The following is a 26,491-nucleotide window of genomic DNA, read 5'->3' as shown; positions in this document are numbered from 1 at the left end:
CTCAACTATACGTACCCTAGTGCACGATCAATATTTATAAATATGAGGTATTAAAAAATTATTAATGGAGTATTTAATGAGTTGTTAAGTAAAGAAAATCGTATAATAGATTGGACAAACCATGAATCCTAGTCTATTATACGGTTTTTTTTACTTAATTATTCATTAAATACTACTTTTATATTTAATACCTTATATTTATAAAAATTGTCCTTGCACTAAGGTACTTATAGCTGAGCCCTACATCTTCAGCCCCCTCTATTTCAAAAACGGTTCAACGTAAAAAAAAAGGTTTCGGACAAAGTTTTTAGAAAATTTTATCCTTTACAACTTTTATAATAAATATAAATAGGATTGAAGGCAAAGGAAACGGCGTTAAATGTAAAAATGTAAAAAAAGATCACACTTAGTATAAGTGTTATCGAGTCTCTTTCAAATAACTTAAATTCTTGGAATTTGGTCCTTAAGGAATACCTTACAAGTTCATCCCAAATATTCCGTTCATATTAAATTTTTTTTTATTGAATAGAGCCCGTGGTTATTCTTCATTTTTGAAGTATATTAATGGTATACAAATTGTATACCTACTTATTTTATTAAATCTCATTTTAATCTTTTTCCTGAAAGTTAAAAATGGTCGAAAAAAATTAAAACTTTTGGCATGTTTTGGTTTTGTCTTCATTTTCAAACTGACATAACTTTTTCAAAGGAAATTCATAAAAAATATACAAATAAAAATGATTGTTACGGAATAAAAGGTAAGGAAAGTTATTAAGAAAAACATTTTTGGATAGGAACTCCATTAAAATTTTAAAAAAAGTTACAAATAATAAATTTATTTGATTCTTTAACACGGTTCATGTTCGTATAATATAATTATGTATTTCAGCTTTCAGGTACGGAAGCCTGAATGGCTCACAATCAATATATGAGAAAGTGGCGCTACACTACCTTATTTTTTAATTGTGTACTACCCACAAGTATAATGTATAAAACCAACTTTTATCAAGCCACTAGCTCACTTTCAACAAGTGCACTTGTGACTTGTGGTATTAAGGAAACGAACCTTTTGAAGATGTCAGTCGGTGATGCTTATCCTTTAATTAGACACTATCGAAACTCTCTGGGTTTATTAATAATTATTTGTCTGGATTTAATAATAATATGATAATGTTTATAATTTGTCATATGTATCTGCGCATTTCTAATTTCTAACCTTTAAAAGTATTATTAAATGTTTATTATGACGTTATAATTAGAAATGTGCACATGACAAAATCACAAATGCACTTGTTGAAAGTGAACTAGTGGCTTTTTAAAAGTTGGTTTTATACATTTTACTTGTGGGTAGTAAACATTTAAAAAATAAACTAGTGTAGCGCCACTTTCTCATAAATTGACAATGAGACATTCAGGCATCCGTATTCAGGTCAATTTAAAAACTGATATTAGATTTATAATTTCGATCCACTATTCCATGCACTGTAATCATATGTGAATGCATATTAAATTTTCTTTTAAATAATTTCAAACATTGTGGACATTGAAATTTTGGTGGTTGATTACAATCATATTTTAAATGTTGTTTCATTGAGTTGATTTTTGTATATGTTTTCCCACATTTTGGGCAATTAAACGGTCCAGGTCCATCCTCATACCCTAAAAATATAAATTTTAGATGATTCCGATAATTATTTTTTCTAATTGGTAAAAATCATGCTATAAATTAAAATATAGTATATGGTTGTTAAACGTGAGACATCATACGGTCTAATAAACGATACATGCATTCGATGATTACAGCCGTATGAATTACGACTATTTAACCACCAAGAGCACAAGTATATTAAGATTTGATTTTATTAAATATATGGGTTTTTAATTTTTAACACAAGTAAATAAATAACATCATAAAAACTTCTGTAGAGAAAATTTGTCAAACAAAAGTTAAATTTAAATGAAAATATCTTATGGTGACCTTGAATTTAATCTCGATCCTCAGATTCAATTAAGTAAGGTTTATAATTGATACAATTACATAGGGTACTCGAACTACAATGTTAATAATAACTCGCTTGTAGTCGATTGTGTTATAAGTCACTACAGTAACTTATGTAGTTCTTACATATAAAGTAAATATTTTTCTCGAAAACTGAATGAATTCGGCAGCAATTGAATTTTTTTTTTTTTTTAAATTCCTAAAAGTAGATTTATTTTGATTCCTAGTCTATTCAGATTCCCAAAAATATTGTTTAAAGTGTTCTAGCATGACTCTGATTTGGCACAAAAACTTTTTTCATGATAAAAGTTATTTTTCGAATTGTTTGTTTTAATCGAGGAAAAACAGTCTCTTTTCGAGTCCTTCTTTTAAGAACTCGGCAATTAAGAAGAGACGAAAATTAAGCCAAAGTTTTTCAAGAAATCGTAACTGAAAACACATTAATTATTAAAAATTAAGTCTTACTTAACACCAAATTTCACCGAGTTCCGTTTTTAAGAAAAACAAATCCTTAATTTACCGTGCTCGCTTTTATTTAATTTTCTGTTTCCTAGTAAAAATTATTAAATTAAGACATATCTTTGCAATTTCCTGTTTAACATAGAAGTACAAGCTTCAGTCTGGATTTTCGATCTAAAATATTTAAATACAAACCTCGGTGAGTTACGTTCTGAAATTTGTATTATTACACCCTTAAACAGCACATAAAATAAAGCTTTTAAAAGTGCGTGTAAGTCTTAAATAAAAAAATAAAAAAACAAAAAATAATTTGGAATGGAATGATTAATCTTTATTTATTGAATTAAAAGTATATAAACTTATTTATATAAAATAAAATTAAAGTTCAGTCTCTAAAATCCGAGCCCAGATTAATTCGGATCTCCAATAACATTAATAGGATATTAAGACTATGGTTGTTAGTTTTCTTATAATTAATAACAGAGTGAAACACACACCAAATTAGCGATAAGTAACATATAATTACCATTAGCTAATTTATAATGATCATGACTACTTTGTAGTCGAAATACGTATATACAATACAAAATTATATGCCTAGGAATATGGGGTAGACTGAAATTTTATTTCATATACCCATGAAATATATCATTTATCATATTTTAAAATCTATACTTGTATGAAATAGTAGTTAACTTTATCTACAGGTGTAATCTGATTATTCATTTTTGGTTTTGAAACATGAAAAAAAAAGTATTGCAGATCACATTAAGATGAAGTTAAAATAATAAATTCGCGGTTTTTATCCTTTTGATCTTGGTCATCTTGAGATATTCGGCAACCGTAGGCTACTAACAATAGGCTTATTCAGAATAACAATGCGCATTAAATTTTGTGCAGGCGCCCAAAAAAGCGTATTTTTCCTGTAGTTAGTAAGAAGATCCACCCACACAAAACAGATGTTCATTCATTTTGTTTAAAAAAAATAATAAATAACAAAATAAAATAAATACACATAAAAATATGAAATACATTTACATCCAATTAAAAACATTTTTTAAATTAAAACTCTCCATCACAAAAAGGATGGTACACCAAGGCTGATGATCCAAATAGCCCTGAAGTACGGAAGCCTGAATGTCTCATTGTCTATATATGAGAAAGTGCGCTACACTAGCTTATTTTTTAAATGTGTAGGTACTACCCACAAGTATAAAACCAACTTTTTAAAAAGTCACTTTCAACAAGTGCACTTGTGACTTGTGGAATTTTGGAAACGAACCTTTTTGCAGATGTCAGTCGGTGGTGACTATCCTTTAATTAGGCACTACCGAAACTGTCTGGAATTATTAATAATTGTATGTCCGCATTTAATAATAATATGATAATGCTTTAATTGTTGATGTTTTCCTTTTGCATCTGCAAATTTCTAGTTACTAACCTTTTAAAGCATTATTAAGTGTTTATTATGACGTTTAATTAGTTTGCACATGACAAAATACCGACACCTTCAAAGAGGTTCGTTTTCATAACGCCACAAGTCACAAGTGAACTTCTTGAAAGTGAACTAGTGACTTTTTTAAAAGTTGGTTTTATACTTGTGGGTAGTACTCATAAAAAATAAGCTAGTGTAGCGCCACTTTCTCATACCTTGACAGTGACACATTCAGGCTTCCGTACTGAAGTTGAGTAAAAAAAAATCCAAAAATGTGCAACCAGGTAATTATTTTATTGTGACAACATGTACAATATTAGTAATATAATGATATTTTAGCTCGGATTATGCAGACTGAACTGTATACATATAAAATTTAAGTACCTATATCTAAATTCATTACACCAAATAACAAAAATAATTCGAAAAAAAGCCTATAAAAAGACACATACCGTTCTACATACGCTGTAAAAATAAATGCGTAATTTTTACATATTTTACGCGTGTAATTCGTTTTGGTAACTTTTTACATATTTTTTTATGAGAATTTTTGATAAACAACCATAGGTGCTGAAATGGGGACACAATTTTCAAATATACTCAAAATATATGTAAAAAATTATTAAACAAACTATACACTTAAAATATATTAAATTCACTGACTTGTTTTTACAGTGTATTTAGAGTATATTATTATTATACTTATGTATTAAATGTTATAAAGGAAAGTTGTATTTTATTAATATGGGGAATTATAACTTGTTCTATGGTCATAACCATGAGTTTTCATCATATGAACAGTCAAATTTGACTTCCTGCGGAAAAATTTATAACAAATTTGACAAATGAATTGAGGCGGTTGATCGCATTCGTTGTTAACATGACGTGCCAAGATACTTTGAGTTTTGTATGTTTTTCCACATTTTGGGCATGGATACATGCCACCATGACCACCGAAAATAGAATGTCCTGAAAAAATAGTAGGAATTTATAAGAAAATTGTGATACAAAAATTTAATGTACAGAAATAATTGAAGAGCTTAATCTAGTTCATGCGGAGTAAAGTTTACGAATAGATTTATTTATATTTTAAAAGAAACAACCAATAATGTAATGATGATTTGTGCATATTGTATTGCCCAGTTTGCCTGCAAAAACACCTTTTGTGTAAATATATGAATAAATTTAGGGTATAATTTGTATAAATCCCAGTGTATGTAATTGGGGCACTAAATTCTTGAACTCTGAATTTTACATTTTCCATGTACACACCTTAATATTACACTTCACTGCATTGGAAAGTAATTTCCGCAAATATAGACAGTTAAAGTACAAGCTTCTATTGGAGAAAAAAATTTAAAAAATATTTCCACCGAGTTACCTATACAGGGTTATTTGCGTTTTAAGGCTAAACTACTTGATTGAAAATAAAATAATATACAGAGTTTTACGTTTACAAAAATATAGCTTTGATACTTTTCGTGTTTTCCGGACATATTACGAAAACAGTTTCGCTTTTATCTTACATGCCGAATAACGTGAATAACTATGTAGTTGAAACTATAAAAGCTGGAATAGCTCAAATTTTCAGGAAATTAAAATTGTCGATTTATATGAATTATATTAAATGCTGTCGTTATTTATCACTATTCCTACATAGATCAGGAAAAAATTAATTTTTCGTATTTTAGTACAATAGAAGCTTGTACTTTAAAATTACTGAATGTCTTAAAAAGTGGAAAAGCATGAACAAAATATCTCAAGAACGTGAATTTCAGAAGAGAAAGCTAACTTATCACATACAAAATAAACATAATGAAAATAATGGCAAAATTACATACACCTACGGATTCATACATTTGCGCACATAATTAAAAAAAAAAAAAAAAGAAAAAAGAAAAAAAAAACATTAATTTCAAAAAAAAAGACTTTATTTATTTAACTTATGTACTGTGACCATATGATATTGCATATTAAATTTTCTTTTGAAAAACTTTAAGCAATGAGCACATTGAAATCGTGGCGGTTTATCACATTCATATTTTAAATGATGTTTCATTGTATTCAATTTCGAGTAAACATTTCCACATTTTGGACATGTAAATGGACCAGTACCTGAAATAATTATTATTATTTAATAAAATATAAAATAAATTAGAAACTTTTTTTTTACTTCTGTGAGAGTAACCACATACTAAAGTATTTCATAAATTGCCCCCTATGAAAGAAGTTCATATGGAAATATATATGTTCCAAGACTTTTCATTTTCAAGATACAGAATAAGACAATTTCAAAACAAAATTTTGATAATGGTAAACTTATTATTTTGTTGAGATTCCTTACATAAAAATAACAGAAAAGATCATTTGGAAATGTGACCAAAAACCTTTTATTTTCTAGATACATTTTTGTTTCAAATTTGTTTTCAAAAAATTTATGATAGAATTTCTCGAAAATGAAAACTCTTTGACTATATATGTATGCAAGGTATCCGAGAAAAAACTTATTTTAATTTAATTTAATTTATATTTCCTTTTCTTTTGTATTTTTATCACTCTTTATCTCGAGAAAGGATAGTTTTAGTAATATATGTTTATATGAACTTCTTTGTTTTTTTGAGACAAGGAGCCCATTTTTAAAGTTTGTAGTAAGTGTACTATTAAATCATTCTGTATATATAGATCTGTCAGTAAGATGAGATAATCAAAATAATTCTCAAAATATATGGTCAAAAGATAAAAAAAAATTAACTGAAACATTCTAATAAGCACCTACAGATTTTTAAGTAAAAATTACGGGAAAATAAAATGCCTATTTTTTTAAAAAAATTTTATTTATTACATGTTTATTATTTTGAGTCAACATTATGTACTGTAAAAGAATGACATTTTAAGCTTAATTTTTTTCTGAAGAGCTTCAAACAAATGGGACATTGAAAACGTGGTGGCTTATCACAATCAAATTTTAAATGATGTTTCATGGTACTTAGTTTCGAGTAAAGTTTTCCACATTTTGGACATTTAAAAGGACGGTTTCCTGAAATAATAACATAAAATGTATCTAGTGAATTTTCTTATTTCTGTGAGAGGAATCTCACATTTGATTTCTTCGCAATATTAATGACACAATATTAAAATATGAAAATTTGTCAGGAAAGGCAATTAATATTTTCCCGATAATTTAACTAGAAAGATTATCGTCAAAATTAAAAATTTTTATAATATAATAAATTATGACATCATGTAAAACATATTTCAATAAAAATTCAGGCAGATAAAACGATGTAAGACTGTGTTTTCATAATTAATTATAAACAGTTTTCAAAAAAGTTAAGTTGAACTGAAAATTAAGTTAAAACAATATACCATTTAGTTTTAATTAAGTTCATTTATTATTCAATACTTATTATAAATTTGAGTCAACATTATGTATTGTGAACGTATGACATTTTAAACTTAATTTTTTTTTGAAAAGCTTCAAACAAATGGGACATTGAAATCGAGCTGGTTGACCACAAACATATTTAAAATGATATTTCATTGTTTTGAGTTTAGAATAATTTTTTCCACATTTTGAACATCGAAATGGACCATTTTCTGAAATAAATATTTATATTACTATATTTTAAACACAAGATGTAAATTATATTTTATTACAGAAAAAAAAGGAAGGGAGTTGAAGGGGTTATTTTCGCCTACAAATGAAGCTTTTTTATTGAAAATATAATTGCGAGCATCATTTACCTAACGTTTTGCTTAACTTTGGTGAGCTATACTGCTTTCATTGTAGATTTTCGTATGTTAGAGTACACAATATGTTCAATTTCACTTCCTATTAAAAGTATCTTAGTTCGTCTTACGTTTCAAAAAGGAATCATTTTTGTATCTTCTGATATCTTAAGGTAGTACCAGCATGAAATCACTTTTCGACAGATTTGGCCGAATTTTTTTTCTCGGGTTTATAATAGCTTTATTTATGAATTCCTAAAATTTCATAATTTTTGACCGTTTAGATCGCGAGATATTTAAAGACAAAGTTCGCGATTTTGAGGGTCATGTCCCATTTAAAGCATGTAAAATGTCCGGTCTCTCCAACTATTTTTTATGATATTATTATATATTGAAGAAAAAGTAGAAAAAAATGTTTATACAATACAATTCTAAAAAAAAAATTTAGAAATTAATTTTCACTTTCGAGATATTAATTTTGACGTAAATTGATCGAAATTGGGACGTTGGTATAATTATTTCCCATTTTAAACGGTCAAAATTTCTGAAACTTTGGGAATTAATAGTAAGCATTATTAAATTCTTAAATTTAATTTTTCGTTAAATTCTGTCGAAAAAAAAATTGTACCATTGCTTTAACATAGAAACTGCAAATACCATGCTGGAACATCCTTAAGGCATTGCGCAAATTGAAATGCAGCAAAAGGAGGTGACGTGTCACTTTTTTTATGTAGAAGTCAGTAGGTAGCCCAGGTTTATTTATGCATGATGAATTCCGTATGCTAAGGTGACGAAGTTTGTACGGCGTGAGTTTTTATGCATTATTGACGTTACGCATACATAATCTGCCATCTGCCTTAAACACTGTCTACATCTACATAAAACTGCTTCACGTTCTTAGACCATTAAGTACAAAGACTGAGCATCGCCTATCTTTCCGTACAGTGCGAAATGTGTCAACATCTGAGGCAATTTTTTGACCCAAGCAAGGAGAATTTATCAAAAAAAAAAATACATTTATTAAAAGAATATAGGGACATTTATCAAAAAAACATGCATTGAATGTCAAATTTTCATATCACAAAATGTTTTACATAAAGCAACGTGATTTCACTGAACTTTTTCGCTTTTTGACTTAAAAATATACATATAAAATATATAAATAATATATATATATATATATAAAGAAGCTTTTCATCGTGTTTTGCGATCGTGTTTTTAAGATTTTACTGGTGTATACACTCTCTAAAAACGAAATAGTGAAAAATATAATATATTACTGTTTTGTAGTGACTATTCACTATTTTTTAGTGAGAAGTATACCACTATTTCACTATTTTCACTATTTCAAACTTAAGAGAGTAGTTTAACTATAAAATTGCGTTCATTATTTAAAAATTTCCAATTTTCTAACTCAACCGCGAAAAAATGGAAATATTAAGAAACAAAAACAAAATTAATTATAATACACAAGTAGTAAATTTATTTAAACCACAAACCAAAAGTTTATAAAATTAGTAAAATTAATAAGTTATAAATTAACATCAAAACTATTATGAACCATTCCAATATGGCACTGTATGTAGGATTTTCGTTTAAACTTCTTTTTACAAATCGGGCATTCATAGCCTTCTGCTCGATTTTCACAATTAAAATTTAAATGTCGTCTATATGCATACTCTTTTTTGTATGTGCAGCCACATTTATTACATTTATAATCTCCTGAAAAGCTTTCACAATTGGAATTTAAATGTTGTCGATATGCACTTTCCTTTTTGTAAGTGCATCCACACTTAAGGCATTGATAGTCACCTGAAAAATAAAAATTTTACACCAATTAAAATAAAACAAGAATGAAATTTAATATAATGTAATTGTAAATATTAGTAATTTTTGATTGAATATTAATTAAATTTTTTTTTTTTAAACTGTGAAACAAATTTTTATTTTTATACCATGAAATATATCATAGTATATTAAGATTAGTCCCAAGTTTGTATTGTCGCTTAAAAATATTGATGCTACGACCAAAATTTTGGTATAGGTGTTCATAAAATCATCTAATTAGTCCATTTTCGGTTGTCTGTCCGTCTGTCTGTCAACACGATAACTCAAAAACGGAAAATGATATCAAACTGATTTTTACGGCGAAGCAATTTTTATAGCGTGATCAGGACATAAAAAGTGAAGTTGAGTTCGTAAATGGGCAACATAGGTTAATTGGGTCTTGGGTCAAAAAATAAACAACTTTTGTTTTAAACATTTTTTCGTAAACATCAGTGTTTACCCGTGAGAGCGCAAATTATATAGTATGTATTATATGGGAATATCAGATATGAGATCTTTCATCTAATTGTTTGTATCTTTTGCAATTTTTACCAAAAACGTTTCTGGCACATTTTTCTAGACATGAAGGTGATTCAAGAAGTATGAAAAAGATAAAATAAATTGTTAAATTTTTCTTTATTCATTTTAATAATAAATAGTCACAATTTGTTTATCCTAATTTTATATTTGAACTTCGAAAGTATGATGAACCATTCTAATATGATATCGTACATAAGATTTACGTCGAAATCGTTTTTGACAAATGGGACAAGAAAACTGTGGCGGTACACCACATTCATAATTATAATGGACTCGCATGTTATCTTTTCTTGTAAACAGAGCACCACATTTTCCACATGAATATTTGTTTGTAAAAGGATCATAACCTGAAAAATTCACAAGGTTTTCAATTTCTTTTTCACTAACAATAAAACTAAAATAAATTCAAAACACTAAAAATAGATTCTTTCACAAAAATAAATTTTCTATCATCTACACTTGCAATTTCACAAAATATTTAATTAAAATTAAATTAAAATATTCTCTACTGAAATTTGGAGGATTAAAAAATTACTGCAAATGAATAATTAGGAATGTAACATTTTATTTAAAAAATAATTATAATAAATATCTACACAAAATCACATTAATGTGACTGAATAAAATTTTTGTCTAATACCCTGACCCTTAAAATTAAACATAAATCATAAAATTTCTAAAAATAATCCCTGTAATAAATTAATCATAATTTACAGTTTGATTCATTCATTGTAGAGTGGAAATTAATAATGCGTTTGCAATAAAGTCATGTATGTCTATCAGCAACGTGGACGCACCTATAATAAGTTTACAATAACATACAGCTATTATTGTACTCGTCTAGGTTTGTTAACATTTTAAAACTCTCTTTTGAAAAATGTTTCTAAAAATTTTCTATTTACAAAAATTCCACTTAGGTTTTCCGTTTCACGAGTCCTGGAAAATTTTTAATCAAGTGAATATGATCAAAATAAACATTGCCCTTTTTTATAATTCTAACAGGACAATTATCGAATAACAAAAAGAAAAATTCTCTGGTACTCCATGAAAAATTATTTATTAACAAATTATCTTCCAATTACTATTGGAACAACAAAAAACCGACATCTATTCACTTTACGACTGCTCACGTAACTAAAATTTTTCTGTGATTTGTGAAAGAGTTTGATTTACGGGCGCCAGAGCAATTTTGGATAAAAGGCTTGACTTAAGTCAAAATCAATTCTGAAAATTTTAGTGGGGTTTGCCCGAATATTTAAATAAATAAATGACTTCAAAAGTAGGCATATTAAACATTGGTCTTATGGGATAACGGTAGATGGATGATATGTTTTCATAGATTTCTCTAAAACTAATCGGTGGATATTAATTAGATTAAAGTCAATACCATAATAAATTATTGAAAACAAAAAAAAACCCGTTGTACGGACTAATTAGGGATGAATGGGCATGGTAGTGGGGAACACAAACTATAAACAAAATATTTTTTCAATTTCGATAGTGAATTATGTTATAACTTGACAATATAAGACGAAACGTAAGAATAAAAATTTTTGATAGCTAAAATAATTTTCAAAATATCGAAAATTGCAAATTTTTTTATTTATTTAGCTTTCGATATTTCGAAAACCAACGCAGATATCAAAAAAATTTAATCTTACTTTTCGTCTCAATTCTTGCAGTTATAACAAAATTAATCTTCAAAGTTGAAAATAAGATCACCCACATGTTTAAACTTGCTTTTTCGTCCGTACTACCTTAAGTATAATTGAACCCCGTATAAATTTCTAAAAGTGCAATTTTGTTACAATGACAATATATGTTGACTGGCTCCCAGCCTAGTAACTATGAATAGAATTTATAGCACAAAATTAATGATTTCTGTAGGAAATACGTTTTATGATCAACAAACATTTAAAATAATCCATTATGATTTAATTAACAATAAAGTAATCATGTTGTTTCGAGGTGAGCGCAAACGCTTGCCAATCGTTATTATCGTGTGAGGACACATCTTTTTCGATTTGTTTTACGCAGCAGTATAATGCATTATATTCGTATGTCGACGTAGCGCATATTCGCTAAAGTATTTTTTGGAACATATCAAACATTGATGTACAGGTTCACAGCCATTTTCTACATGCATTTTATAACCAGCCAATGATTTAAACGTTCGATTACATTTGTTGCATGGCGTTAATTTACCACATTCATGTTTTGCATGATAACGATAATATTTGATACGTCTAAAACGTTTTGGACAATTTGGACATGCATATGGTCGTAAAAGCTCATATTCCCTTTGATAATCTGCAATTAAAAAATATTTTTCTATTATTAACTATAAATTGATTTCGCCTTCATGAGTTTCTTAAAACATTACATTAATATAGTTTTCCACTGAATTAGCTTTTGCTTGTGTAGCTTGGCAAAAGGTAGGTACGGTTTTGGTAAGTTATGATAAGAAATTTTAAGCCGTTCGATTGCATTATATTAATTATAGCTGCACTGGCTTGAGAAGTTGGCTTCGTGACGTCGTTAATGACTTGTTGCCTTAAAACCAAAAATAGTTTTCTCATGAAAAAGTTTTATTAGCCAGCCGGATATCATACTCAAGATGATTGCTCTACACCTTGTAAAATGACTACCCTAAAATAACAACAACGAGATCCACACTTTTTAGAGGATTTGAGGAATATACTAGTTCTAGCAAAACGTGATATGTGTTGAAGCTCATACATGCACAATGATTCCAACCGTGCGTCCCAGCTTAAACGCATTTGGTCATACAACAAAGGCTTTTCGTATTTTTTAATAAAAATACATAGCATTGGCCTTCCACTGCGAAGATGTCTGAACATCTTATACATAAAAAGCGATAGCTTCATGTTGTATAAGTTTTTTATTTTCATGGCTTACCACCAAGTTCTCTATATCCTGTTCAAATTACAAAATATAAAAAAATAAATTAAATTGATTTTTATTGAAAAATATCATAATTATTTTTACATGTGTTTATCACATATTCAACAAAAAAGAAATTTATAATAATACATGCAAAAAAAATAAACAAATAATAATAACTTAAATAATAAAGATAAAAATTAATTAATATTCATAGTAATTTAGAAGAAAAGAAAACAAGGATTAATTATTTCATGTGCAAAATGTAGGATAATCTTAAACTTTTGAAATAATATTTAATATTTTTTAACCAAAATACTCATAAAGTTTAACCATAATAAATAATATTGAGGATTGAGCCAAAAGTTCGTACATTGATAGACGTTACAATGTGAATAAAAAATATCCTAATCAAATTGAAGAAATAAAATTAAAGGCAGAATACAATGAATGACGATAGTAGTGTGTGTATGTATCAGATTTTAGTTTAATAATCTAAGTATTGAGTCAGAGACTCAAAAAAAAGTTAAATTTGTCTAAATAACTTAATAATGGAAGACCAAGGCCAAAAAAACTTCGTTGAATTTACTAAAGCTGATAATTTTAGGGTTGGTTATAGTTGTTGTGTACACTCACATACTGCGGTCAGTCAAACGAACGATAGAACAGGGATTAGATATATGCTATCGAAATGGTTAAGTTTTACGTGGTACTAAAATGAATTTACTAAAGCTGGAAATTGTTTTACAGATTGTGTATTGTATATAGATAACAGTTATGATTGTCAATCAGTTAGATTTTAGAACAGGGCTGGTCAGTCACCCCTTATTTATTTATGAACAATAAACAGATAAGATTCATTTAAAATTTTCGTAGTATTTAAAAGAATTTATTAAAGCTGAAACTTTTTATACAGCAATATACAAGCTGTATAGCAATTTTCAGCTTTAATAAATTCAATTAAACACCACGGAAATCATAAATGAATCTGATGTATTTATTGCTCATAAATAAGGGCTGACTGACCAGCCATGTTAGAACATCTAACTAACTGACAATCGTAACTGTTACTTATATGCAATATACAATCTGTATAGCAATTTTCAGCTTTAGTAAATTCATTTTAGTACCACGTAAAACTTAACCGTTTCAATAGCATATATATGACCCCTGTTCTATCGTTCTCTTGAATGACCGCAGTATATATGTGTACACAACTACTATAAACAATCCTCAAATTATCAGCTTCAACGAAATTTTTTTGTTCTGGCTTTTAATCCATAAGACTTTTTCAGACAAGCGTTTACAGGGACTTTTAATTTGATTTATTTATTATGAACGTTATACGTGTGGCATAACAGTACAGCTTTTTGATTAAATTTCTTGCCACAATGTTCACATTTATATTTTGAATATTCAGTACATTCGTAAGTATGATGACGTAATATATTCGATTTAAAGCTGTACTCTTTTTTACAACGTTTACACTGATAGATGCCATCAATTGTACGTATATAACGTAGATTGGATTTTTGTTGTGACGTAGAAATTTTTTTAGTTGGTGGTACATCAATTTCTTCATCTTCATCTTCCTCATCATTATCACCATCACTAGTTTCAGCGTCATTGCAATCAGAATCATCATCATTTGAACGTATTTGATTTACACGAATATATCGGAATGGTTTTGTAACTAAAATAAAAATTTTTTATTTTAGTATTTGAATTAACAGTTCCATTCATTTCCATATCATTATTATTAAATATTAAATAAAAACTATCATAAAAATGAATTAAACATAAATTCTTAAAAATACATCAACAAATATAGGATAAAATTATTTCAATAATTGTTTTGCATGTAGTAATTATTAGCACTTCGAAAATAATTCAGAACTGAGAATTTAAAGTATAGTTTATAAAGAACTAGCTTGATACACGCCCGCTTCGCTGGGTTTAAAAGTAAAGATTGATAAAAACCAACCGCGTTATAGGCTTCACTTCCCTTGCTCTCACTTATTCCCATTCTCATTTATACCTTTATAAATTGTAGCTCATGTGTTATTCTGATGTATGAGTTATATTATTGTTAAGTTTCACTCAAATCCATTCTTTAGTTTTTTCGTGAAAGCGTAACAAACAAACAAACATCCTTACTATCACATTTATAATATACTAGCTTGATACTCGCCCGCTTAACTGAACTTAAAAGTGAAAATCACCGCTTGATCTCACTTATTCCCCATTCATAATAAGAATTATTACTACAAAAGTTTAAATTAACATTTACGAAAGTTTTCTTTGTTTAGTAATTTGAAAAAATGGCACAAAAGAGGAAAAATGGTTATTGTCTTAATTTTTTGAATTTGATCTTAGCCTTTAGGATCATTTAGAAGTTCATAGCTTAAAAAATATAGTAAGAGGATTTAAAATAAGATAAGATTCAAAGAAACAAATTAACCAGTTTTCGAAAAGATGTGTCGTATAAAATTTTTCAAATCGTCAATTTTTTCTTAGTATCGAACGCTAAAAGAAGATGTAACGTAATTTTTAGAAAATCTTCTATCAAAAATTTAGATTATCTCTGCTGATTATCTATAGAAAATTATTTTACTTTTGATTCTTAAATTTGTCTGAAGGACTGAAATGCAATCGCAGATTTAATAGCTATGTTTGATGCTCAGCTATACAATTGACAAAATTAAATCTTTTCCTAATAGGCTAGTTATATATGAATCTGAAAATAATGTCAAAACGGTGCAACGCTTTGGTAAGAAGGACGGACTTAAATTTCTATATTGGTTATTTATAATTTTTCTGCGGATCTATATGACAAATACAGTAATTTTTGCACATTTTAATTTTTAATTAAAATTATTATGCATCTTATTATTATTATTATACAAAATCTTTTGACCTAAAGAAATGCTTTTCGAATTGCTTCAAAAAATAAATCAAACTACAACATATTATATTAAAGCAATAAAATTTATTTATTTACAATTTACATGTAAAACAAAATAAATAATTTTCTATAAATATTTTATTTTATTAATAATATTTAAATATAAATCACAAAATAAATACAAAATAAATATGTTGGTCATTCTTTTTAAACTGCGGTCTTTCACTACAGTGAATACAGCCACAAAAATATATGAAGCTTAAAAATTAACATTATTTATGTAAATTTATCCATTATAACAATATTATAATTGTGGCTAGGTATTTTTAATACTGAATTTCGTACAAAGTAAAGATTTTATTATATTTTTTTTTTTTTTAATTTATCTAAAACAAAAAATAATTAAATTAGAAAATTATTAATTAACATTATGATGAAAAAAGATGTGAGCTTTTTCGAAATGTAATTTAATTATAAAATGTAATTATACCATGTATATGAAATATGCAAGGTATACTAAGTTTAGTCTCAAGTTTGTATCGCTTAAAAATATTGATGGTACGAACAAAATTTTGGTATAGGTGTTCATAAAATCACCTAATTAGTCCATTTACGGTTGTCTGTCCGTCTGATAACTCAAAAACGAAAAGAGATATCAACATAAAATTTTTATAGCGTACTCAGGACATCAAAAGTGAGGTCGAGTTCGTAAATGAGCAACATAGGTCAATTGGGATCGTAGGACCCATTTTGTAAACCGTTAGAGATAGGACAAAATTTTAAATTTAAAAAATATTCCTTATAAAAACAACTTTTGTTTTAAACATTTTTTCGTAAACATCACTGTTTCATCATCACCCGTGAGGTTGCAAATTAGGCGTAAATTGTATAGTATGTATTATATGGGAATTTCAGTTATGTATGTGTAATGTAATAGTCATCAACACTGTCTATACATGGTATTTCAACAATTAACTCAGTCAATTGTTTGTTTTCACTTGTTTAAGGTACGTTATATAAATATATTGGACTATAAAACTCACTCATTTATTAAAAAATAATAATAATATTTTTGGTAATGACATTTGTTTTTTAATGATTATGTTGACGTGTTTTTCGTATAACATTCGTTTCACCATCCAACCAAACACCACCTTGACAACCAGATTTATAACGTTTTTCACATTTCCAATGTACCCATCCTCGTGTCGTTAAATAATGTTTTAAATAAATATAATTACCAACTAATAATTTATCACCACCACGTTGCGATTTTATAAAATACATATTATGTTTATTAAATTCTTCATTTATACCTGAAAAATTAATTTTTTTATTAAATATTATTAATTAACTGTTTTATTTTTTTTACTTTTTTTAATCGATAGGTAATAATTAAATATTTACAGAAATTTTTTTTACAGTTTACCTGAAATGAAAACGTGCGAAAACTTGTTTGCTATTTGATTAAGGAATGTTTATGAACAAGATTTATTAAACAAAACCAAAATTACAAAAATAATAAATTAGGTATTTATAAATAAAAATAAACTTAGAAAACATTGAATTTCCTTATTGAATTTATGATTCCATATATCTGCATGTGCATATGTCTTGGCTTTTACTGCATCCAATCGATATTTTTTATTGCAGTTGCAAAGGTGTATTGGATTGCGGGCAGTTAAGAATTGAATGCATGCCGCAGATATACTCCCAATACAGAACTTGTTTGACTAGATATAGTCATAAATATCTTGCATGATAATCCAGTGCAGTTACGGACTGACCCAAAAGTTTCTGACACTAGGCTGCTTGTAGACCTTAAATCTGTTTTTGTGTATTCACGAAATTAACCCTTTCGTCACCATCTTGAAAAATAACTATTTTGGCCCATATTTTGTCGTTATACTTCAAACTAATATTTTTTTATTTATTCAATCAATAGAGGGTTGTTTGGAAACTTCAATCTGATTTTAGTTTCGAAACAACCCGCTATTGATTAAATAAAAAAAAAAAAAGTTGTGTCACAAACTTTTCGGTCACCCCTCTTATATTTTCGTAAATGGACTGGACTAACAAGTCGACTGTTCTGCACTGAATTCAATATGTTGGACTATATTGTATGCAGTTGATATTACAGCCCTACATTAACAATCCTTCTGACAGAACTCTGAGAAAATACTTCGAAAATTCTTGATCAAAATGATAATAATAATAAAGAAAAAAATAAAAAAAATTTTACTCAAGAATTAAAATAATCAAAACGAAAAAATAATTCTTTTCTAAAAATTTTTACGCCGATGAAAACTTTAAAGTAACAATTTCAAAGTCGTGATATTGTATACAAATTGTAAATAAACTTAAATATTTCAAGAGAACAAAAAGAAAAGATGTAAACAATATTTAACTTTTATAAACAACAACCACAAAAATTAATACATAATGACTAAAATAAAATAATAAAGCTTAAATAAAAAAGAAGAATAAAAAATTGAAAATTAAAAATATATGTATACAACTACGGAAGAGCCTGAGTGGCTCACAATCAATTAATTAGAAAGTGGCGCTATACTAGCTTACTTTTTAAATGTGTACTACCCACAAGTATAAAACCAACTTTTAAAAAGCCACTAGTTCACTTTCAACAAGTGCACTTGTGACTTGTGGTATTCTGGAAACGAACCTTTTTGGAGATGTCAGTCGGTGATCCTTTAATTAGACACTATCGAAACTACTTATGTAGTTAGTTCAAAATTTTCTTTAGTATTATTTAAAAAATATAATGCTTCAATTGTTGATGTTTTTCTTTTGCAAATGCATATTTCTAATTTCTAACCTTTAAAATTATTATTAAATGTTTATTATGACGTTATAATTAGAAATCTGCACATGGCAAATTCCGACATCTTCAAAAAGGTTCGTTTCCATAATGCCACAAGTGCACTTGTTGAAAGTGAACTAGTGGGTTTTTAAAAGTTGGTTTTATAATTGTGGGTAGTACACATTTAAGCTAGTGTAGCGCCACTTTCTCATAAATTGATTATGAGCCATTCAGGCTTCCGTATAACAATAATATTGAAAACTTAACGAAATTAAACTAAAATATTTTAAACTAATGGAGATGATGTCGAATTTCTAGACCATTTCATATGAACCTCGCGAATATGTCTGGTCATCGAATATTTTCGTTTAAATATAAATGAACATATTGGACATGGAAATGTTTTTTTATTTGTGTTTGTATCAATTTTTCCTATCATCCACGCAGAATTCAAAAGCATTTCATAATTTTGTAAATTTATTGTAATATTTGTTTTCATATCTAAAAAAATAAATAAAATAAAAATGATGTTAAAATAAAAGAAAATAAAATAAAATAAAATAAATAAAAAATATTTAAAAAAAATCTAAAAAAACAAATGTAGAAGAAGTTTACCCACAGAAAAAGAGGATAATATTCAAAATAAAAATATGATGCAAAAAAGTTTTAGAAAATAATTTTTATTCAAAACTATAAAATGTTTTACAAAACAATACAATGTAATATCGTTTGACTAAAATAACTTATAGTAGAGGAGCCCAAGAGAGGATTTTTGTAGTAACTCGAGCACGTCAGATTAAGGTATGGGGGGTTCCTTTGACCTTTCTTAGTACCTCTTCCAAATATCAGCCCCAAATAATGGGGGAACGCGCGTAGGGCAGACGATCAGATTAGTAAAACCAAATTGCAATATTTGAATTAACTCGAACGCGTCAGATTAAGATATGGTGGGTCAGTTACAATCTAAAAAATGTACATTCCAATAATCGATTTAAGCGAGACGCAAAGAAATGTATATTTTTTAACATGTAATTAATAAACCATATATTAATCTGACGCTCCTGAGTTAATTCTCCAATCGCAATTTTGTTTTTACTAATCTGATCGTCTGCCCTACGCGGGTCCCTCCATATTTAGGGCTAATATTTGGTGGAGGTACTAAGGAAGGACCAAGGAACTCCCCATATCATAATCTGACGCGCTGGAGTTACTACACAAATCCCCTCTTGGACTCCTCTACTATTATTATTGTCTATTTCAATTATTTACTGAATTGAATGTCAAGTTTTGGTTAAGTCATTAGTGGTAAATAATCTTTATTCAAAAACGTAACAATAACAATGTTTATTAATGTTGGAATAGTATAATTATTTTTATTATATTCAAAGCATTCCAATGCAATTTATTTGAGTCATAAGTTGATTCTAGCCTCGACCTACATAATACTTGAGTTAAATATCCATAAGCAGTGTTTTACAGGTTATAAGATATACGTTTAGGTTTTAATATCTAAAAAAATATAATTTAAAAATTGAATATAAAAAACAGGACGTACTCTTATGACTTGATCATTTTAGAATGCTATGACTCATCATTTAGAATGCTATGAAATAATTATATTCAAGGAATAAACTTTGTAGGCACTAAACTATGATTATTGGTCAAAATAATGCGAACTTGAGCTTTAAAGTAATTTTTTGCGTGGTTATTATAATTATCCGCCCAAATCAGACACACGAAGGAAGAAAAATTCGTACCCAACTTAAAGTTGACAGGATTATTCGAAACACCATCATAAAAAAAATCTTTACTTGCATATATCCGTTGGTACGTGGTTATGGTAGGGACGCTTGGAGGGGATATTATTGGCGTTAAAATTGGCTGTTATGACTAATTTTCAATTCTTTACATGTAAATGGTATAGTAGATGTCAAATTATTCAAAAATAGCAATTAATTCAATTTGTTGCATTAGAAATTGTGAAAATAAGATACGAAATTGCAAAAATAATATTTTTTCAATATAAATTAACATTTCAAATTTGAAATTTGTTAGAAAATATTATTAAATTTTCGGGTAACTTTTTCCCAGGTATCGGATCGATGAGGATCTTTAAGAATTCATTTATGATGGTATTTTGAAAAATCCTACAAGCTTAGTTGGGTGCGAATTTTTGTACTTTCACTCCAATTTTTTTGTTTAATTTGACCGGATAACCAAATTTTTTGTTTAATTTGACCGAATAGGTTTTTTGTTTTAGAATATAGAAATTTGAAGTTTTATTTACTGAGACAGTTTGTAGTCTATGGCAAACAAAAAGGCAATATGAAAACAATTTTTGTATTTGTGAAAAAGTCTTTCAGTATTTGCAGTATTTTTAAAGGTATAAACTGGCTCAGATTGAAATGAAACAAAAGGAATGATAATGTTACATATACAAAGAATCGCGAGAATTGGTGGTATAATTAATTTCAGGTTGAGTAATTTTTAAAGAAAATTGTGGACCGTGATTATGTTCTATGAATTTTTCAATTTTGTTAGTTTTTTGATCCAACCAAACACTACTTTTACATTTTCTAGCATGAACACATCGCCATTGAAATAAATTTAATGTTGTATTCTTCTTTGTGTATGCATAACCAGCTAATATTAATTTTTCACGTCCTTGTCGTGTTTTTGTAAATAATGGTGTATAGTTAAACATTGACCATTTAAGATCAGAACCTAAAACAAAATTTGGAATAAAATATTTAAAATAAAATTGTTTAGATCTCATATAATTTCAGAATTATCAAATCCTTGCCGAAAATGATATCATTAGTAAGATATTATTCGTTTATTTTTTCTTGGCCCTCCGAAATTTGTCTTTTACTGCGCAGACTAGTCTATATGCATTTTAAGATAAGGTCAAGAACAATAAAAATTTTAGCCCGCCCTATCATAAATTATAAAGTACTCCTCATTTATAATAAACATATAATCTTATTACAAGCAGTGGCTCTCAAATAAGTTCGCTTGGAATTTTCATTATTCTTGTAAAAGAAAATATTTTGTAAAATCAACTTTAGGGTGGTTTTCTTAAATTTTAGCCCCCTTAAAAGTGTTTGCCTTATTTATTTTTAGCTTTCAAATAACCTAAACTTTCAATTAATGTTTTTTTTGCTAATGATTCACACACTTTTTTAGAGTCACATTTTTTTACATCCTTCTATTATGTGAAGTACCTGATGCCCCCCCACCCCGATGGGTCAGGCAAACAAATGCATAAATGCTCGCGTATTAAGTAGATACTATATCTTAAAATTTAATGATGCGTCAAACACTTCATGAAACTTGAAGAATCAGCTCTCCGATTAGAGATTGTATGAATCGATGCTTTTGATCTTACTATAGAAAGATACTAATTTTATTGTGCAAGATCACTGTTGGCTTCTGCTTTAATAAGAAAAAATATATAATGGAATAAATAAACCTTAGAATAATGAAGCAGGAAGAAAAGAAACGAATGGCTTAATTAAAAATCACAAATATTTATTTTAATTCAAACTAGTATCATGAAAGTTAATAATTAATTATTATTCATATGATATTGTGGATCATGATTATGATCAATATACTTTTTCACTTCATGCGTTCGTTTTTGTAGCCAAACACTACTTTTACATTTTGCAGTTTTCGCACGTGCACAACGCCATTGTATCGTTTCTAATGTCTCATTTTTCTTTGTGTATCCATAGCCACCTAAAATTAATTTTTCACGACCTCGAATTGTACGTGAAAATAATGCTTCACTAGTATTTGGATACCACCAATAACCTATAAAATAAAATATTTATTTTAAAATTTATAAAAACGCATTGTAGTTTTTTTTTGTTAGATAAAGGAAAAACAAAAAAAATAAATTTAACTCTTTTAAGAAATTAATTTACCTCCTCTTTCTAATAAAAATACTTCTTCTATCTAAATAAAATATTAGATTAACATAAAAAATTTTAGTAATACGTAAATTTAGTAAGTAGGTATACACATTTGAATATATGAAAATAAACAAATTATTACGTTACCTATTGAATTGTTATACCAAGTATATATGAAATATATAGGTATACTAAGTTTAGTCCGAAGTTTGTAACGCTTTAAAATATTGACGTTACAAACAAAATTTTGGTGCAGGTATTCATAAATTCATGTAATTATTATATTTCCGGTTGTCCGCCTGTCCGTCCGTAAGCACGATAACTCAAGAACGAACATAGACATCAAGGTGAAATTTTTATAGCGTGCTGGGAACGTAAAAAGTAAGGTCGAATTTGTAAGGACCCATCTTGTAAGAGATAGAACAAAAGTTCAAATGTGAAAAATGTTCCCTATAAAAAAATAAACAACATATTGTCTGAAAGATTTTTTCCTAAACATCATTGGTTACCCATGAGGGCGAAATTAGTTTAGAACATTATACAGTATGTATTATTATATAGGAATGTCAGTTATATGTGTGTGACCCAACACTCATGTTATATATAAACGGCTGCGGCTATCTAAGAGTGACTATCTTTCTATACTTACATGACGTAAAAAACAAACAATTGCGCAATCAATACTATCAATACATGGTATTTAAACAATTAACACACTCAAGTTTAGCCCAATTTTTGAGCAAAAATTACGTAGCAATGCCAAATTTAATTTTTTGGAAATAAAAATTTTTTTTTAAACACATACCTAAATTGAACACGAATTTTGAAAATAATTCCGAAAATAAATAAATCAAAATAAACAAGAAAATAATTAAAACTTTATTTATGAAAAAATATATGCATTTATTGAAAAAAAAAAAAATTATAAAAAATTTAAAACTTTTCAACTCTCGAAATAAACTATTATATAATATTTTGAACATTTTTCAACAATTTTTGTGTAATCCAATTTCATTCAGTTAGCCAAAAAATTCATTGGACGGAGGATGCTTATGTACCGTCAGTTTTAATATTTTATGTGAATATTTACACATTGAAACACATGAAGAACAGATTTTTCGTTGTGTGCAACGCCAGTTAATCGTACTATTTGTAACTGAATGTTTTGTATACAAAAACCCATCAAGTAGCAGTTTTGGGCGACCATGTCTTGACGAAATAAATTTCAACCCAAATCTCATATCCGATTTAAATTCTGCAATAAAAATTTTTTTTAATTTTAATTGAATTCATAAATGCAGGTTTTTTAAACAAAAGGAAACAAGGAACAATTATGCATTATTTATTTTTAAAAAAAATTTTTTTTTTTATGTCAAAAATATTTGAATTTATATAAAGAAAGCAAGGGCCAATTTTTAGACACTTGTAAAAATTAAAATATTATTTCGTAGTTTTTCATTCAGTTATCAAAATTTACTAATTTTTAATATAGAGAATTGGAATATCAGACTTCTGGCCAATAGGATATTATCGTTAGTCAAAAATAAATCATGAACTTTGAAAAAAGTTAAAATTTATGTAAAAATATACCTTAATATTCTGATTTCGAGTCATAAAAGTACATTTTTCTTTTAAAATATTAAAATTAAAAATAGTAATTTTTAAACTGTATATCACGTGACCTAAACGCGGAAAAGCCCTGCTGTGATATCATAGCGGTATGAGTCATAGACCATCAGTTAGTTCAGTGTAGACAGCTGGGTATAATATATCCATAGAAAATAAGTATTTATATTTATTATAATCAGATGTCTATGAATATATCTGTCAAACTTATTTGTGTTATTTCGTATAATGATACCCATATTACGTCATCAAATTGGATGCCCGCGTATTTGACAGTTTAAAGAAGGTTTAAAATTTAATTTAAGTTTTTGGCAAGAAAGAGTGTGTATTTTTCCGAAGTAAATTTTTTATTGGCAAAATCAAAATTTTGAAGTACATTTTCAAAAATAGTGGAATACCCTATTTTGCCACACTTGTAAAAATTAAAATATTATTTCGTAATTTTTTTCAATTAACTTCTTTTTCAATTAATAGGTACTGTGATTTCGGCACCTGATGTTGATTGGAAAAAGGTTATTATTACACAAAAAGTACGCTGGCTTTAGGTGTCTATAAACTGAATTCAAATTTTGAAAAGTACTCAAAAAATAAAATAAAATAAAGAAATAAGTAAAATAAACGAAAAAATAATTAAAGCATTATATTAGAAAAAATTAAATCATTTATTGAAAAAAAATAAAAATAAATTGAAGACTTTTCGAAACAAAGTAAAAAATGATATATGAACAATTTTCAATAATTAAAAAATGGCACATCATGAAAACAATCATCGAGTAGGAGGTACTAAAGATATGCAGTTAGCCAAAAAATTTGTTGGACGGAGGATGTGTATGTGCTGTTATTTTTAATATTTTATGTGAATATTTACACATTGTAACACGTGAAGAACAGGTTTTTCGTTGTGTGCAACGCCAGTTTATCGCACTGTTATTAACCGAATATTTTGTATACAAAAATCCATCAAGTAATAGTTTTTTGCCGCCATGCATCGATGTAATAAATTTCAATCCAATTCTCAAATCCGATTTAAACTCTGAAATAAAAATTAAATTAATTAAAATCATAAACGTAGGCTTTTAAACAAAAGGGAACAAGGATCAAGGATAGATAATATTTAATTTTGTTAAAAAAATTTATTTTTTTTTATTAATTAAAATCATATTGTTTTCTAATTAAAAGGAAGCAAGGACTAGTTTTGTGACTTTAATAAAAATAGATTTTATAAAGAAAATTGAAACCAAAAACTTATTTTAAAAAATTATTTAATTTTACGTAAACAATCAATCTTTCTCTCACTTTTTTTTTATAATTATTTCATAAAATACAATAAAAATCGATTAACTATTATAAAATGTTAAAAATAAAAGTTTTTTTATATAAAATATATTTTCGTATTTTCAATTAGAAATTTAAAAATATTGATTAATAATTTTTCATTGAGTTATCAAAAGTAATATTTTTTATATACAGGGTTGGAAAAATTAATCATACATCTATTTTGATATAGCAACTGATGTTGTTTGGAAGAATATGGGAAGTGGACTTGGAGGATGTCCTCTAATTCTATAACTAGCTAAGGCACTTTTATTAGTCTATCTATTCAAAAATCTATCGTTTTATAGAATATTATTAGAAAACTTAGACTCCGATTTTAAATTAAAAACTAAGTCAGCCCTAGTAGCTTAGTTTATTAAAGCGTAATTAAATCCGTTCTCGGTATGCCTAGTGCAGCAGGTTCATGAAGGAGATGTACTCAGTCTCTAAAAATAATTGAAGAGCTGATAAATGAAATAGGGGATCGGACTAAATTTTTGTTATCACTTCACATGAAGAATTCTTACTTCACGAATAGAACAGTGAAATTGGTTTTTAAAAATCTTTACTAGTATGTAAGATATGAACGTTAAAATTCCTAATTAAACAAAGAAGAAGATAACCACTAGTGACGGCGTATCGCCATAGAGATATAAAAAAAAATATAAAACTTTGTTTTGCTAAAAGGAGATGGGCAACCTTTGAATGATATCTTTGATTGCTTATAACTTCTTCGTTTTTTAATCAATTTTAATTCCACTTTCAAATTTTGTCATAGCATCAAGTCTAGTTTTAGATTTGCATTGGTAATATGGCAAATTTGACATCAGGTATCCCCTATTATCAGCGGAAAAGGTGGTAAACACATATACTTTATCACAATGGGCTCTAAGCCAATATAACCTAACCTAACCTAACCTAACACTCCGATTACGGAAAAAGATTCATAGAAATATTAATAAAATAATTGAATAAATGAAATTGGTTTGTTGAAAAATTAAAATATGTAAATTTT

At 27.3% G+C, this 26,491-nt stretch overlaps 1 protein-coding gene and 1 long non-coding RNA gene across 21 annotated transcripts in view; one reads left to right on the top strand and one right to left on the bottom strand.

Annotated features, from left to right (window-relative positions):
* The window catches only part of LOC123299073 (longitudinals lacking protein, isoforms A/B/D/L), a 422,122-nt gene that overhangs the window by 221,288 nt on the left and 174,343 nt on the right, over positions 1-26,491 (bottom strand). Inside the window, exon 5 of one of the 20 annotated variants that reach the window (XM_044881272.1) lies at positions 12,004-12,299. The exons of 18 other annotated variants lie outside the window; for them this stretch is intronic. In XM_044881272.1, the coding sequence (XP_044737207.1) occupies positions 12,019-12,299 (281 nt within the window). In that variant the 3' untranslated portion in view covers positions 12,004-12,018. Of the gene's footprint in view, positions 1-12,003; positions 12,300-14,203; positions 14,587-26,491 lie in introns of those variants that run through there. One more of the 20 variants, XM_044881248.1, reaches the window with a different exon arrangement.
* LOC123299075 lies at positions 1,180-25,976 on the top strand. The gene is made up of 3 exons (XR_006535300.1): positions 1,180-1,190; positions 10,814-10,821; positions 25,849-25,976. It is a non-coding gene; the product is annotated as an uncharacterized LOC123299075 (long non-coding RNA).

Source organism: Chrysoperla carnea, chromosome 4, assembly GCF_905475395.1.
Source record: "Chrysoperla carnea chromosome 4, inChrCarn1.1, whole genome shotgun sequence".
NCBI lineage: Eukaryota > Metazoa > Arthropoda > Insecta > Neuroptera > Chrysopidae > Chrysoperla > Chrysoperla carnea.
This window is presented reverse-complemented; position numbering and strand designations above follow the sequence as displayed.